The sequence below is a fragment of the Hyla sarda genome, chromosome 9 (genome assembly GCF_029499605.1).
Source record: "Hyla sarda isolate aHylSar1 chromosome 9, aHylSar1.hap1, whole genome shotgun sequence".
Taxonomy (NCBI): Eukaryota; Metazoa; Chordata; class Amphibia; order Anura; family Hylidae; genus Hyla; species Hyla sarda.
The window spans coordinates 145,451,569-145,467,354 of record NC_079197.1 but is presented as its reverse complement, the minus strand read 5'-3'; the positions used below and the strand labels follow the sequence as shown (position 1 = coordinate 145,467,354).

Genomic DNA, 15,786 nt, shown 5'->3' with positions numbered 1-15,786 from the left:
TGCAACCAGCAGATGCACCACTACAACTCCCAGCATGCACTTTAGCTGTTTGTGCAAGCTGGGAGTTGTAGTTATACAACAGCTGAAGGTACACTTTTCCATAGAAAGAATGTGCCTCCAGCTGTTGCAAAACCATAAGTCCCAGCATGCCCATAAGGGAATGCTGGGAGTTGTGGTGGTCTGCCTCCTGCTGTTGCATAACTACAGCTCCCAGCATGCCCTTTTTGCATGCTGGGAGCTGTTGCTAAGCAACAGCAGAAGGCTGTCACTCACCTCTAACGATCCAGACGCTGCAGGTCAGTCCCGCCGCCGCAGCTGCTCCTGGGGCCCCGATCCCAACAGGGGTGCCGGGGATCGGGGTCCCCAGCACCCGGGGTGCACGTCCCGCACCCGCTCACGTCCTCCAGAAGAGGGGCGGAGCGGGTGCGGGAGTGACACCCGCAGCAGGCGCCCTGATTGGTCGGCCGGTGATTGGTCGGCCGACGAATCAGGGTGATCGTGAGGTGGCACCAGTGCCACCTCACCCCTGCAGGCTCTGGCTGTTCGGGGCCGTCAGAGACGGCCCCGAACAGCCAGTAATTCCGGGTCATCGGGTCACTGGAGACCCGATTGACCCGGAATCGCCGCAGATCGCAGGACTGAATTGTCCAGCGATCTGCGGCCATCGCCGACATGGGGGGGCATAATGACCCCCCTGGGCGATATGCCGGGATGCCTGCTGAACGATTTCAGCAGGCATCCGGCTCCGGTCCCCAACCGGCTAGCGGTGGGGGCCGGAATTCCCACGGGTGTATGGATACGCCCTCGGTCCTTAAGGACTCGGGATGCAGGGCGTATCCATACGCCCTATGTCCTGAAGAGGTTAATATAGTTAATTTACAAATCTGTTTAATCTTCTGGAGCCAGTTGATATGGGAAAAAAAAATGCCACATTCAAAAATCTCCTTTCTTCTCTATTCTGATCTTCAGTTTGAACTTCAGCAAGTTGTCTTGACCACATCTACATGCCTAAATGCATTGAGTTGCTGTCATGTGATTGGCTGATTAGCTATTTGTGTAAACAAGCAATTGAACAGGTGTACCTTATAAAGTGACCAGTGGGGCAGATTTATCAAAACCTGTCCAGAGGAAAAGTTGCTGAGTTGCCCATAGCAACCAATCAGATCGCTTCTTTCATTTTCCACAGGCCTTTTCAAAAATGAAAGAAGCGATCTGATTGGTTGCTATGGGCAACTCAGCGACTTTTCTTCTGGACAGGTTTTGATAAATCTCCCCCAGTGAGTGTATATTGCTTATAATGACATCCATGACAGCTGATAACATGCTGAATAGAAGATATAAAGAATTACTCACACAAGGGACATATATAGCAGATCTGAGTTTGTGGTGAATTTGCTACAGCTCAGTAGATATCACTATACAGTGGTCCCTCAACATACAATGGTAATCCGTTCCAAATGGACCATCGTTTGTTGAAACCATCGTATGTTGAGGGATCCGTGCAATGTAAAGTATAGGACAGTGGTCTACAACCTGCGGACCTCCAGTTGTTGCAAAACTACAACACCCAGCATGCCCGGACAGCCGTTGGCTGTCCGGGCATGCTGGGAGTTGTAGTTTTGCAACATCTGGAGGTCCGCAGGTTGTAGACCACTGATATAGGAAGTTGTACTCACATGTCCTCGCTGCTCCGGACCGTCACCGCTGCCCTGGATGTCGCCTTTCATCGCTGTCACCGCGTCCCCAGGGTGTCCCCGAAGCTCCGGCAAGGCCTCTGCTTCCCCCACATCCTCGCTCTCTGTCGCCGCCATCAAGTGGCTTCGCACGCCGCTCCTATTGGATGACGGGACGGCGCGCGCAGCGACATGAAGATGACGATGGAGAGCGCCGACGATGCAGGGGACCCTGAAGAGGACGCGCCGGAGCCCCGAGGACAGGTAAGTGATCGTCAGCGGACCACACGGGGCACCGTAAACGGCTTTCCGGTGGCAGCTGAAGCAGTCTGCGCTGCCGGATAGCTGTTTATGCGATGGCCCCGATATACAAAAGCATCGTATGTTGATGCTGCCTTCACCATGCGATGGCCTCTGAGAGTGATCGTATGCTGAAATTATCGTATGTCGGGCAGGGGCGGATCCAGAGTCAAGTCTCGGGAGGGGCACTATTAGAGTATCAGGCGCTGGTCGACACGCCCCCTCCCATAGACTTGCATTGAGGCGGTGTGGTGTGACATCACAAGGGGCGTGGCTATGACATCCCAACCCCCGCAGCCTGCACCCAGGGCTTGGAACAAAATGTTCAGAATGCTGGGGCAGTGGAGCACCCCTTTAAGTATGCAGCATAGTGCCCTCACACTAGGTAGGCAGCATCGTTTCCAGTTCCCCCACCACACTAGGTAGACAGCATAGTTCCCCCACATTAGGTTGTAGTCCCCTCCCCAATTAGGTTGGCAGTATAGTTCCCCCACATTAGGTTGTAGTTCCCCCACATTAGGTAGGTAGTATAGTTCCCCCACATTAGGTTGTAGTTCCCCCACATTAGGTTGGCAGTATAGTTCCCCCACATTAGGTTGTAGTTCCCCCACATTAGGTTGGCAGTATAGTTCCCCCACATTAGGTTGTAGTTCCCCCACATTAGGTTGGCAGTATAGTTCCCCCACATTAGGTTGTAGTTCCCCCACATTAGGTTGGCAGCATAGTTCCCCCACATTAGGTAGGCAGTATCGTTCCCCCACATTAGGTTGTAGTTCCCCCACATTAGGTTGGCAGTATAGTTCCCCCACATTAGGTTGTAGTTCCCCCACATTAGGTTGGCAGTATAGTTCCCCCACATTAGGTTGTAGTTCCCCCACATTAGGTTGTCAGTATAGTTCCCGCACATTAGATAAGCAGTATAGTTCCCCCACATTAGGTAGGCAGTATAGTTCCCCCACATTAGGTTGTAGTTCCCCCACATTAGGTTGGCAGTATAGTTCCCCCACATTAGGTTGGCAGTATAGTTCCCCCACATTAGGTTGGCAGTATAGTTCCCCCACATTAGGTTGGCAGCATAGTTCCCCCACATTAGGTTGGTAGTATAGTTCCCCCACATTAAGTTGTAGTTCCCCCACATTAGGTTGGCAGTATGTTCCCCCACATTAGGTTGTAGTCCCCTCCCCCCAATTAGGTTAGCAGTATAGTTCCCCCACATTAGGTTGTAGTTTATCCACATAAGATTGTCAGTATAGTTCCCCCACATTAGGTTGTAGTTCCCCCACATTAGGTTGGCAGTATAGTTCCCCCACATTAAGTTGTAGTTCCCCCACATTAGGTTGGCAGTATAGTTCCCCCACATTAAGTTGTAGTTCCCCCACATTAGGTTGGCAGTATAGTTCCCCCACATTAAGTTGTAGTTCCCCTACATTAGGTTGGCAGTATAGTTCCCCCACATTTAGTTTGCAGTATAGTTCCCGCACATTAGGTTGCAGTTCCCCCACATTTAGTTTGCAGTATAGTTCCCCCACATTTAGTTTGCAGTATAGTTCCTGCACATTAGGTTGTAGTACCCGCACATTAGGTTGGCAGTATAGTTGTGATGCCCGCAGTGTAGCAGGTTGCAGAAAATAATTTCCAGCATAATAATCAAATATACAAATTGTCACAGAATGGGAAAGTGCTAAAGAAGTTTTTACCATTTAAAACTACAGCTCCCAATATGACCAAAGTAGTGGTAAGGGTATGCTGGGAGTTGTTGTTTCACCCATGAAAACTGCAAAACTTACAAGTGACTATAGCTCTGATGGGACATAGTGAGGAGAATACACAATAATATCAGTGACTACAGGTGACGTCTTCTCAATAGTGAGGAGAATACACAATGATATCAGTGACTACAGGTGACGTCTTCGATGGTACATACCGCTGTGACTTTGTCAGCTAAATCTTCTCTCTGCAGAAAATGACACCCAGATGGCTCCTTAATTTGTCAGCGGATTCTGATCCTCTATATGAAAACAATAATTATTATAATACTGCCAAACACCGTATTCTCTGAATACCCCACACTGCACCCTCTGAATATAATACTACCACACACAGCGCTCTCTGAATATAAAAGTACCACACACTGCACCCTCTAAACATAATACTACCACACACCTCACCCTCTGAATATAATACTATCACACACTGTACCCTCTGAACATAATAATACCACACACTGCACCCTCTGAATATAATACTACCACACACTGCGCCCTCTGAATATAATACTACCACACACTGCGCTCTCTAAATATAATACTACGACACACTGTGCTCTATGAATATAAAACTACCACACACTGCACTGTCTTAATATACTACTACCACACACAGCGCTCTCTGAATATAATACTACCACACACTGCACCCTCTGAATATAATGTTATCACACACTGCACCCTCTGAATATAATACTACCACACACTGTACTCTCTGAATATAATACTATCACACACTGCGCCCCCTGAATATAATACTACCACACACTGTACCCTCTGAATATAATACTACCACACACTGCGCTCTCTGAATATAATGCTATCACACACTGTACCCCCTGAATATAAAACTACCACACACTGCGCTCTCTGAATATAATACTACCACACACAGCGCTCTCTGAATATAATACTATCACACACTGTAGCCTCTGAATATAACACTACCACACACTGCGCTCTCTGAATATAATATTACCACACACAGCGCTCTCTGAATATAATACTATCACACACTGTACCCTCTGAATATACTACCACACACAGTGCTCTCTGAATATAATACCACACACAGCGCTCTCTGAATATAATACTATCACACACTGTACCCTCTGAATATAATACTACCACACACTGCGCTCTTTGAATATAAAACTACCACACACTGCGCTCTCTGAAAATAAAACTACCACACACTGCGCTCTCTGAACATAACACTACCACACACTGTACCCTCTAAATGTAATACTACCACACACTGTACCCTCTGAATATAATAGTATCACACACTGTACCCTATGAATATAATACTGCCACATACTGCGCTCTCTGATCATAACACTACCACACACTGTACCCTCTAAATGTAATACTACCACACACTGTACCCTGAATCGTACCAACCCTGAAATTCCTTTATAATATACACCATACCTCTAAAATGCAAAACACTATGTGCCTTCACATATAGTAATAATGCCCCATCCTGTGCCCCCACATATAATAATTATGGCCCCTCCTGCACCCCCCCACATAATAATAATGTCCGCCCTGTTCCGCCCACATAATAAAAATGCCCTCTGTCCTGTGCACCTAACATATAATGCCCCCTATGCTGTGCCATTCACATATAATGCCCCCTATGCTGTGCCAATCACATATAATGCCCTCTGTCCTGTGCCCCTCACATATAATGCCCCCTGTGCTGTGCCCCTCACATATAATGCCCCCGTCATGCTCCCCTAACATTTAATGCCCCCTGTGCTGTGTCCCTCATATAATGCTCTCATCATGTGCCCCTACCACAAGTGCTCTTCATATATAATTCCCCCTGTGCTGTGCCCCTCACATATAATGCCCTCATCATCATCATGTGCCCTTCAGATATAATGCTTCTGTTATGTGCCCCTCACATATGATGCCCCCTGTGGGGCAGGACAGGGGGCATTATATGTGAGGGGCACAGCACAGGGGGCATTATGTGAAGAGCACAAGACAGGGGACCCCCTGTCATGTGCTCTTCACATATAATGCCCCCCTGTCATGGGCACCTCACATCAAATTTATCCTTTTTTGTTGTTTAATTGCCCCCTGAGCCCAGTGCCATATAGATGTGCCAAACAGTAAAAAAAACAATCCATACACTTATATTACGTTCCCGCGCTGAGAAGCTCTCTTCTTTTTAGTTGCACAGACTGTGCAGACAGGTGAGCGTCGAGCCGCGGTGACGGGATCTTCAGGCGCCGGCGCGATAATGTGACGTCATCGCGCCAGCCTGCCGTTGATCGCCGATCACGTTCCAGCGGCGAGAAAGGTAAATTAATGAGCGAATGGTGGAGCGGGAGCTGACAGCTCCCACTCCACCATGTTAGAAATTGGGGGGCAGAAATCTCGGGGGGGGCGTCAATTGCCCCGTTGCCCCCCCCTGGATCCGCCACTGATGTCGGGGCCATCGTAGGTCGGGGGGGTCACTGTATATATCACTTGTGAGAAGGTGAAATGTATGGTGGTTGATGGACGCTATGTGTCACTAAGGTTTCTGGCCTTGGTGAAGTAAGAGCCGGTATTATTCAGTGTCTGTACCGCGAGGCAGTCTGACACTAAGACTGTAGTATGGCTGGAAGGCCAATCCGGGACGGCTCTTACTGGAAATAACCAAGTGTAGGGTGGGGGTCATTCCCCACAATCCAGACCGGGTTTTGTTGGCCATAAAGCTAGGCTGTTTCACCAGCTGAGGGGGATTTGCTATTTACAGCTCACAGAGCAAGTGAAAGCTGTGTATCAAGTTCTGCCCCCTGTTTGCTCCAAGTGTGGAAGCTGCTGAACAGCCCAGCTGGAGGTTTGGAAAAGACTTGCTTAGTGCCGCATGGCACAAACTCAGGTGTGAACAAACACCAAGGAAATACAGGTGGACTTTGTTACGTTTTCCTTTGTTCTGAGTTTAAAGACTGTTTTGCTATATGCAAGTGTGAATAAAACACTGGACTTTGATTTAAAAACGCTGTCTCCTTACCTCAATACTGCAACCGCACCTATCTGCAAGAGCGAGTCATCACACTCTCTCTCTTTCCCTCTCTCTATCTCTCTATCTCTCTCTCTCTCTCTCTGGTATGTTCTTTATTATCACAAATACTTATTTTGTGTTTTTTTGTCAATCTTATTTTTATATTTAGGAAAAACAAAACCCAAACTCTGAATTCAACTCTAAGAACTTGATGCTGTCAGTGATTCAAATCTTTTTCGCGGGAACAGAGACGATCAGCAGTACTCTTAGACACGGTCTTCTCATCCTCCTCAAACATCCTGAGATTGAAGGTATATTATCCGGTCGTATGTTCTCATTTCCCTTATACAAAATCTCTATGGTACATGTTGCGTTTTTTTTTTTTTTTTTTTGGTCCTACAGCAAAACTTCATAAGGAAATTGATAAAGTCATTGGGGAAAACCGGTGTCCAAATACTGAAGACCGGTCCAAGATGCCATATACAGATGCCGTAATTCATGAAATCCAAAGATTTAGTGATGTTCTACCTCTCAATCTCCCACATTCTACTGTAAAAGACATCACTTTTCATGGATATACAATTCCAAAGGTAATTTTTTTAGATGGGTTATTAGTTTTGTTAAATTAGAAAATAAGTTAAAAACAAAAAATATCTTAAAGGGGTACTCCACCCCAAGACATATTCGTCTAGCCCCCTCACATCTTTGCCCCCTCCCATAGACTTGCATTGAGGGGGCGGGGTGTGACATCACGATCCTCAGGCGCCTGCATCGCCAGTCATTAAACACGGAGCGAAGCACGCTCTATGCAGCAGATGACAGGGGTGCGGCAGGAGAGATCACAGAGGTTCCCAGAGGCCGGAGAGGTTCCCAGAGGCCGGACCCCTGCGATCAGACATCTTATAAGATGTCTAGGGGTGGCGTACCCCTTTAAAGTAAAGATTAATGGGGTATTCCAAACACTAAAAACTTATCTCCTTTCAACAGCGAGTGTTTGGCACAGGCTTCATTTATTCTCTATGGAGCCACCAGAGATTTCACACAAAGGCTATTGGAAACCTGACATGTTTTGTCGGGTTGTGTGTCAGAATTCTGTCTCATTGCGACAGAAATTAAAAAAACCCGACCAACTCTCCATTGTACTGAGAGAACCTGAAAACAGGCGTGGCCAACATGGAAAGGGGGCGTGCTCACATAAAAAAGGGGCGTGTCCCCAACATTTTCACAAAATCCCAACATATTTACTAAGGTTTCCACTGAAAATGTGGAGGAAAAGCCTACAGATCAGAGCATGTGTAAAAAAAAAGCAAAATGTAGGGAAACTTTAGTAAATCCAGTGGGGAAAAAAATTGTAGGGAATTAAAACCCAGAAAGAAAACTACACTCCACTCCACTCCACTATTTTTGGTCAGTTTTTTACAGCAATTGCAATGATTAAAAAGCCCAATAGAAAAATAGTTGGGTGTTATTTTACGGTCATGAGGGGACTTTAAAATGAAGTGCAAGGCTCTTTTTTGGTCATATATGGTTCATAAAATATAAGTTTTTGCAAAGTTTGTATTTTTTTCTAGCACTTTGACCCGTTTTCATCCCAAAAAACAGCGGGTTTGCAAATTGCATAATATCATTTGCTGTTGCAAAAAACAAATGCATGGGAAAAAAATCTTTTTTAAGAGCAATTTAAAAAAAATCTTTTATAATGGCTTAAAGGATAAACAAAATGGCATAAAAATTTTGACATTTTCAGCGTTTTTTTGCATGAAAACTGGACTTTTCTATAAGTTGAATATATGTGGGGGAGATTTATCAAACCGGTCCAAAGGAAAAGTTGCCCAGTTGCCCATGGCAACCAATCAGATCTCTTCTTTCATTTTGCAGAGACCTTTTCAAAAATGAAACAAGAGCGCTGATTAATTGCTGTGGGCAACTTTTCCTCGTGACAGGTTTTGATAAATCTCCTCTATGGACCAAAAATGTGTGCATGTATTTGGTTCAGTGGGACCATATGAAACATTTCACTGAATTTTTTCCCTAGATTTATCTATTTATTTTATTTCTTTATATAGCGCCTACAGATTCCGCAGCGCTTACAATTATGGGGTACAAACAAAGACAAGTATCAGACAGAATATTACACAATAACTATTCAAACGAGAGTTGGGGATATGTTGGGGATATGTTGGGGATATGTTGGGGATATGTTGGGGATATGTTGGGGATATGTTGAGGCCAATTAGAGACTGTTATAGGCCTGTCTGAAGACATGTGTTTTCAGGCCACGTTTGAAACTATGGATGTTGTTGAGTCTGAGGGATTGAGGGATAGCATTCCAGAGAATCGGTGCAGCACGAGTGAAGTCTTGGAGACGGGAGTGAGAAGTTTTGATTATAGAAGATGTTAGTGTGAGATCATTAGCAGATCGGAGAGAACGTGTAGGATGGTAGACAGAGATGAGAGAGGAGATGTAGAGAGGTGCAGCATTGTGGAGAGCTTTGTGTGTGAGACTGAGGATTTTGTACTGTGTTCTGGACTGAATTGGTAACCAGTGTAGTGACTGGCACAGGGAGGAGGCGTCGGTGTAGCGGCTGGAGAGGAAGATGAGTCTGGCTGCGGCATTAAGGATGGACTGAAGAGGAGAGAGTTTGGAGAAAGGAAGGCCTATGAGTAGAGAGTTACAGTAGTCGAGGCGGGAGTGAATCAAAGCAATAATGAGAGTTTTAGCAGATTCAGTAGTGAGAAACGGGCGGATTCTGGAAATGTTTTGTATATGACTATAAACCTATAAAGTTGCATGCACCTTCATTTTAACATAAAAGAATACTGTGCAACATCATTTTGTTTCTTGTGTCCAGTTGTAATGAAACACGTGGTTGACTTTGCATTACAACACAAGTTATAAAGTTGTGGTCTGTTTGGTCGAAATGGAGAGGGCGGGGACCAGGAGGAAACAGATCCATCTTAGGTCAGATTTTTGCAAGATGGTTTAAAGGGGTACTCCAGTGGAAAACATTTTTTTTTAAATCAACTGGTGCCAGAAAGTAAAACAGATTTGTAAATTACTTCTATTAAAAACTCTTAACCCTTCCAGTACTTTTTAGCAGCTGTATGCTACAGAGGAAATTATTTTCTTTGTCCGTGTCAGGAACTGCCCAGAGCAGCATAGGTTTGCTATGGGGATTTTCTCCTGTTCTGGACAGTTCCTGATACAGGCATCAGGTGTCAGCAGAGAGCACTGTGGACAAGACAAAAAAGAAATTCAAAAATAAAAGAATTTTCTCTGTAGCATACAGCTGCTAAAAAGTACTGGAGGGGTAAAGACTTTTTAATAGAAGTAATTTACAAATCTTTTTAACTTTCTGGCACCAGTTGATTAAAAAAAAATAATTCCACCGGAGTACCCCTTTAAGAAACTTGTAGAAATAGTTTCTCTCTTTCTCTGTTTTTTTTTCTTTCAGTTTCTATATGTAAAATTAATCTTAACAAATAAAAATGCAAGTAAGCCTCCTACATGTTTAACTGAATACATTTATTATAAAACAATATGTAAGCTTTGTTATTATTCTTGGGATAACTCTGTCGTGTGCTGTTTTGTATTCAACGCCTGACACTGTCCAATCACTACAGACGTACTTACTACTGATTTAACAGTAATTACATGCTCTTGTGTATTCTTGGATATAGGGTATTGATGTATATCCCCTTCTGTACTGTGCTCTCCGAGATCCGGATTATTTTGCGACTCCAAATAAGTTTAACCCGGACCATTTCCTGGATGAGAATGGCAGCTTCAAAAAAGAAGACGCTTTTATTCCATTCTCCACAGGTATAATGCTTCCTACTATATACAATGCACAGGTCAACAAGTGATAATATGTGACACCAATTCTACACATACTGCGGCCATCGTCTTACAAATGAGACAAGATATAACATCTTTAGAGATGAGCGATTCTGCTGTCTACACCTACTGGGGGGGGACTCTAACTCTGCTGTTTACACCTAATGGGGGGACTATAACTCTGCTGCCTACACCTACGGGGGGGGGGGGAGACCCTGATGTCTACACCTACTGTGGGGGGATCCTGCTGCCTACACATACTGCAGGGGGACCCTGCTGCCTACACCTACTGCGGGGGGACCCTGCTGCCTACACCTACTGTGGGGGGACCCTGTTGCATAAATCTACTGTGGGGGGACCCTGCTGCCTAAATCTACTGTGGGGGGACCCTGCTGCCTACACCTACTGTCGGGGGACCCTGCTGCCTACACCTGCTGTAGGGGGGGGGGCTACCTACTTTTCTAACTCCCTGGCTACCTAACTTTGTACCTGGATGCCTAACTACAGAAGGTAGGTGGAGAACTGGACCCATCCACTGTACCCATGGTCACCTGGACTGCCAATCCAGCAGACAACCATAGAGAGATGCAAAGGCCACGCCCCCTCCCATAGACTTGCATTGAGGGGGATGGGCGTGATATCAGATGGGGCGGAGTCGTGACATCACAATACTCCGGCCCCGTGGTCGTAACGCTTCACACTCGATGCCTCCAGCGCTGCGGAGAGCTCACAAAGGTGGGTGAAGAATGACAGATTGCCGGGGTCCCCAGCAGCTGGACCCCCGCGATCAGACATCTTATGCCCTATCCTTTGGATATGGGATAAGATGTCTTAGGGCCGGAGTACCCCTTTAATCACAGCCCTTTTGAGAAGACTGTGTGCTCTTAATTCCCAATACAAAGGGGGGGGGGGGAGGCAATGACACCCCATAATACCTTCTCCTACTGCATGAAGAACATCATTACTTATTTAATTACTTACCAGCTTTACTCAGAGGGTGCCTGGACTTTATATGTTCAATGGCAAAATCAATGCAATAGTCTTATATATTATAGTATCATTACAATTAAAGGCACATGAACATATTTTCCAACAGTGCATAACAACATAACATCACAACTTAGTAATGGAGTACATTTGTGTGTTTGCAGATTACATCCTTTACAAGCACAACAAGGAGTGTGTGTATTAAACAATCATATATGCCTGCAAATCAATCAATACTCCACTAAGTGGTGCTAGGATCTAAGTCAAGAATAGTAGTATACTGGATGCAGTGAATTACAGGGAAAAATTAAAATAAATATACACTAACTCAGATGCAAAAGCTTTTATAAATGATCGTTATGCTTTAAAGTAGATAAAACAATGTAATACAGGTCCTGCAGTGAAATGCTTTCAGACTTAAATGGGTTGTTAAAAATGTATCCCCTATCCACAGGACAGGGTAAATGTGTCTGATCCCGGGGGTGGGGTTGGGGCATGTCTCTTCCATCTGAGCGCTCTGGCCCCCACCTTCTGAGACAGTGACAACTGAGGTGGGACATCGCTTTGGCTGGTGATAGCCTGAGTGGGCCTCCACTGCCAAGATTAGAATGGTTTGGAAATAAGGAGCCAAAGAGTTAAGTGGGGAGAGATAGGCCCCCTTCCTGAGATCACAGGGGGTCCTCAATAAAACACTTATCCCCTATTCTGTGGACAGGGGATACATTTTTGATAACTAAAAAACTCCTTAAAGAGTACCTATCATAAAGTAATCTGTCCCTAAATCCCTTCAACATCTGTCCCTGACTCATCTAGACCCTAATACAGTTTTTTTTTAATACCCCCCCCCCCTTTGAACCTTAATTCCTGCCTGTTCATTCTCCATGGCTTGTGTGAGGAAGGAAGGAGGTGTGGCCCGGCAGGCGCAACGTCATCACTTACTTCTGCCATTGTTCCTCTATGCAGCGCTCCCTGGAACCAGTGTATCAGGAGGCAGGGGCGGGGGATATGAAAATTGGGCGCACTCTATGTCCACACTGCATTTCCTGAGGTTGGACCTCTGCCTGGCCAGCAGAAGTCCAAACTCAGTGTGCGTGAGGGGGGTGAAAATGCAGTCTGGACAAGTAGGGAGACCCCTAGTGGCCGGCATTTCAAAGATAAAAGAAACATATTTCACAACATAATTTTTAACACAAATACATTAGGAACATTTTTTTTAAGATAAGGAATGTAATATTAAAAGTTTATTTTAATGAGAGTAGATCCAAAAGAATAGGGGATAAGATGTCTGATCGCGGCACCCCAGACATCCGGTGCAAGGAACGAACTTTGCTCCATGCCGGATGACTGGCGATGCGGGGCAGAGGCTCATAACCTCAAGTCTGCTCATGACGTCATGGACACGCACCCTCAATGCAAGTCTATGGGAGGGAGCGTGACGACACTGCACCCGACGCTCTAAATGAACGCTGGATGCAGAAGGTAGATCGTGGGGGTCCCCAACGGCAGGATCCCCGCCATCAGACATCTTATCCCCTATTCTTTGGAGTACCCCTTTAATATGCTATGTTGTATAAGATTCAGTTGTATTTTCTTTGCTCTATTTGGTGTTTTGATTAATTATATATATTTTTTCACACTGATTTCCAGGAAAGAGGGTCTGTGCCGGTGAAGGATTGGCTAAAATGGAGCTTTTTCTCTTCCTTACAATCATCTTACAGAACTTCAAGCTAACCACCAAGATGGAGTTAACTGAAGCTGACATCAGCCCTAAGATGACTGGATTTGCCAATGTCCCGATACCTTATGAGCTCTCATTTGTTTCCCGTTAGTTGCCCATTGTTCTAGCAGGATATCTGGCTTTCACCTCCCATATCCATCTGGTGGTTATGAGACAAAAAGAAAAACATAGGAGCTTTTAGTAATCCTAAACAATATAAAAGGGGAGATTATAATGCTTTCTTAATATCTATGACTATCAGAAAGTCTTTCTTGGTGTTTGTATCGTTGATGTGTGATAGAAATCCAAGGACCAAGTGTCTATGTTCACAGGCAGAAGGAGATAGGCGACTGTCAGACACTTCTGTTAGAAAAATAAAAGATCAGGTTACAATATCAAATGCCAAATTCTTGTTTCCCCCCCCAAAATGTTGAGGTCTACGGCTTAAGACACGTGCATGTTTTGTTTTGTAGTATTCAACAAAAAGGGACCTGTGATTAATGATTGGGGTTAAAGTTCATGTAAGGGATGTAAAATTATAAAAATAATTTTTTTTTGCAGACAACCTGTTTGGGCCTTGAGGACACAGACAATTTTTACTTTTGCACTTTTCTTTTTTCCCTTCTTTTCTAATAGCCATAACACTTTTGTCTTCCCATCTACAGAGCCATATGATGCTGGCTTTCTGTGGGACCAATTGTACTTTGTCCCTTTCATTTACCATAAAATATTATATGGGAAGGGAGATTTAAAAAAACAAAAACAATTTGCATGTTAAAAAGAACAAAAACAAAAAAAAATGCAATTTGGAACTTTTGTTTTTAAACATGATCTACTTTACGGTAAAATGGACATGTTCTCTTTACATTTACATCACTTTTGAATCATCATACTACTTTTTTAACATTTTTAAAATTTTAACCCCTTAAAGGGGAACTCAAATGTTTTCAAATCAACTGGTGCCAGAAAGTTAAACAGATTTGTAAATTACTTCTGTTTCAAAATCTGAAGCCTTCTAGTAGTTATCAGCTGCTGTATAATACAGAGAAATGTGTGAAGTTCTTTCCAGTCTGACAACAGTGCTCTCTGCTGACACCTCTGTCCATGTCAGGAACTGTCCAGATTAGAATCAAATCCCCATAGAAAACCTCTCCTGCTTTGGACAGTTCGGGATACAGACAGAGGTGTCAGCAGAGAGTACTGGTGTAAGACTGGAAAGAACCTCACAATTTTCTCTGAAGTATATCTGCAGTATACAGCAGCTGATAAGTACTATAAGTGTTAAGTAATTTACAAATCTGTTTAACTATGGCACCAGTTGATTTGAAAGCATTTTTTTCCATCGGAGTTCCCCTTTAAGGACTCAGAATTTGTCAATTTTTGCACTTTCATTTATTTCTCCTCACCTTCTAAAAATCATAACACTTCAGTATTCCACCTACAGACCCATATGAGGGCATGTTTCATGCGCTACCAATTTTACTTTGTAATGACATCAGTCATTTCACTACAAAATCTATGGCGAAACAAAAAAAAACGTATTTGTGGGACAAATTTTTTTTTTTAAACTGCCATTTTATAGTTTTTAGCGGCTTCCGTTTCTACGCAGTGCACTTTTCAGTAAATGGGACACCTTATATTTATTCTGTAGGTCCATACGGTTACAAGGATACCCAATTCTTGTAGGTTTTATTTTATTTTACTACTTAAAAAAAAATTATAACTACATGCATATTTAAAATTGTTGTCTTCTGACCCCTATAACTTTTTTTACTTTTACGCAGACAGGGCTGTATGAGGGCTGATTTTTGCGCCGTGGTCTGTAGTTTTTATCAGTACCATTTTTTTTTTTACTGGGACTCTTTGATAGCTTTTTCTAAAAAAAATGTTAGGGTATGCAAAATGACCAAAAATACTCAATTTTGGACTTTTGAATTTTTTTTACATATATGCCAATGACCTTACGGTTTAATTAACAGTATAATTTTATAGTTCTGACATTTACACACACAAGGATACCACATATGTTTATGTTTATTTTTGTTTACGTATTTTTTCTTTAAAATGGGAAAAGGGGGGATTCAAACGTTTATTAGGGAAGAGATTAATTTACATTTATTAACTTTTTTTTAAACTTTTTTTTACACCCTATTTTATTCCCAATAGGGGACTATAACATGCAATCTTCTGGTTGCTTACACTGTTCAGTGCTATGCCATAGCATAAATAAGTGTTATCTGCGCTCAATTGGTCCAGGTTGCTAAGGCTGCCTGGAGCATCGTGGAAGAGATCAGATGGCAAGGAGGCGGGTAAGGGCCGTCCTCTCAGCTGATCAGGACACTGCGGTTTCACTGTGGTGATCCCGGTCAGCCCGACTGACCTGCCGGGAATGCTTCTTTTTCAATTTAGATGTAGCGATCAGTGATGTCCGGCATTAGACATGGGTGATTTGAACTTATATAAGGGGGAGGCTTTTTTATTTTTTAAACATTTTTTTCCAT

General features: G+C 43.9%; 1 protein-coding gene across 2 annotated transcripts in view; it reads left to right on the top strand.

Moving 5' to 3' along the window:
• LOC130290407 (cytochrome P450 2G1-like) overlaps window positions 1–13,644 on the top strand; it is a 38,089-nt gene extending 24,445 nt beyond the window's left edge. For both annotated transcript variants that reach the window (XM_056538013.1, XM_056538015.1), the window contains 4 exons: window positions 6,913–7,054; window positions 7,146–7,333; window positions 10,425–10,566; window positions 13,216–13,644. In XM_056538013.1, the coding sequence (XP_056393988.1) occupies window positions 6,913–7,054; window positions 7,146–7,333; window positions 10,425–10,566; window positions 13,216–13,397 (654 nt within the window). In that variant the 3' untranslated portion in view covers window positions 13,398–13,644. The remainder of the gene's footprint in view (window positions 1–6,912; window positions 7,055–7,145; window positions 7,334–10,424; window positions 10,567–13,215) is intronic.
• Window positions 13,645–15,786: the final 2,142 nt, after the last annotated feature.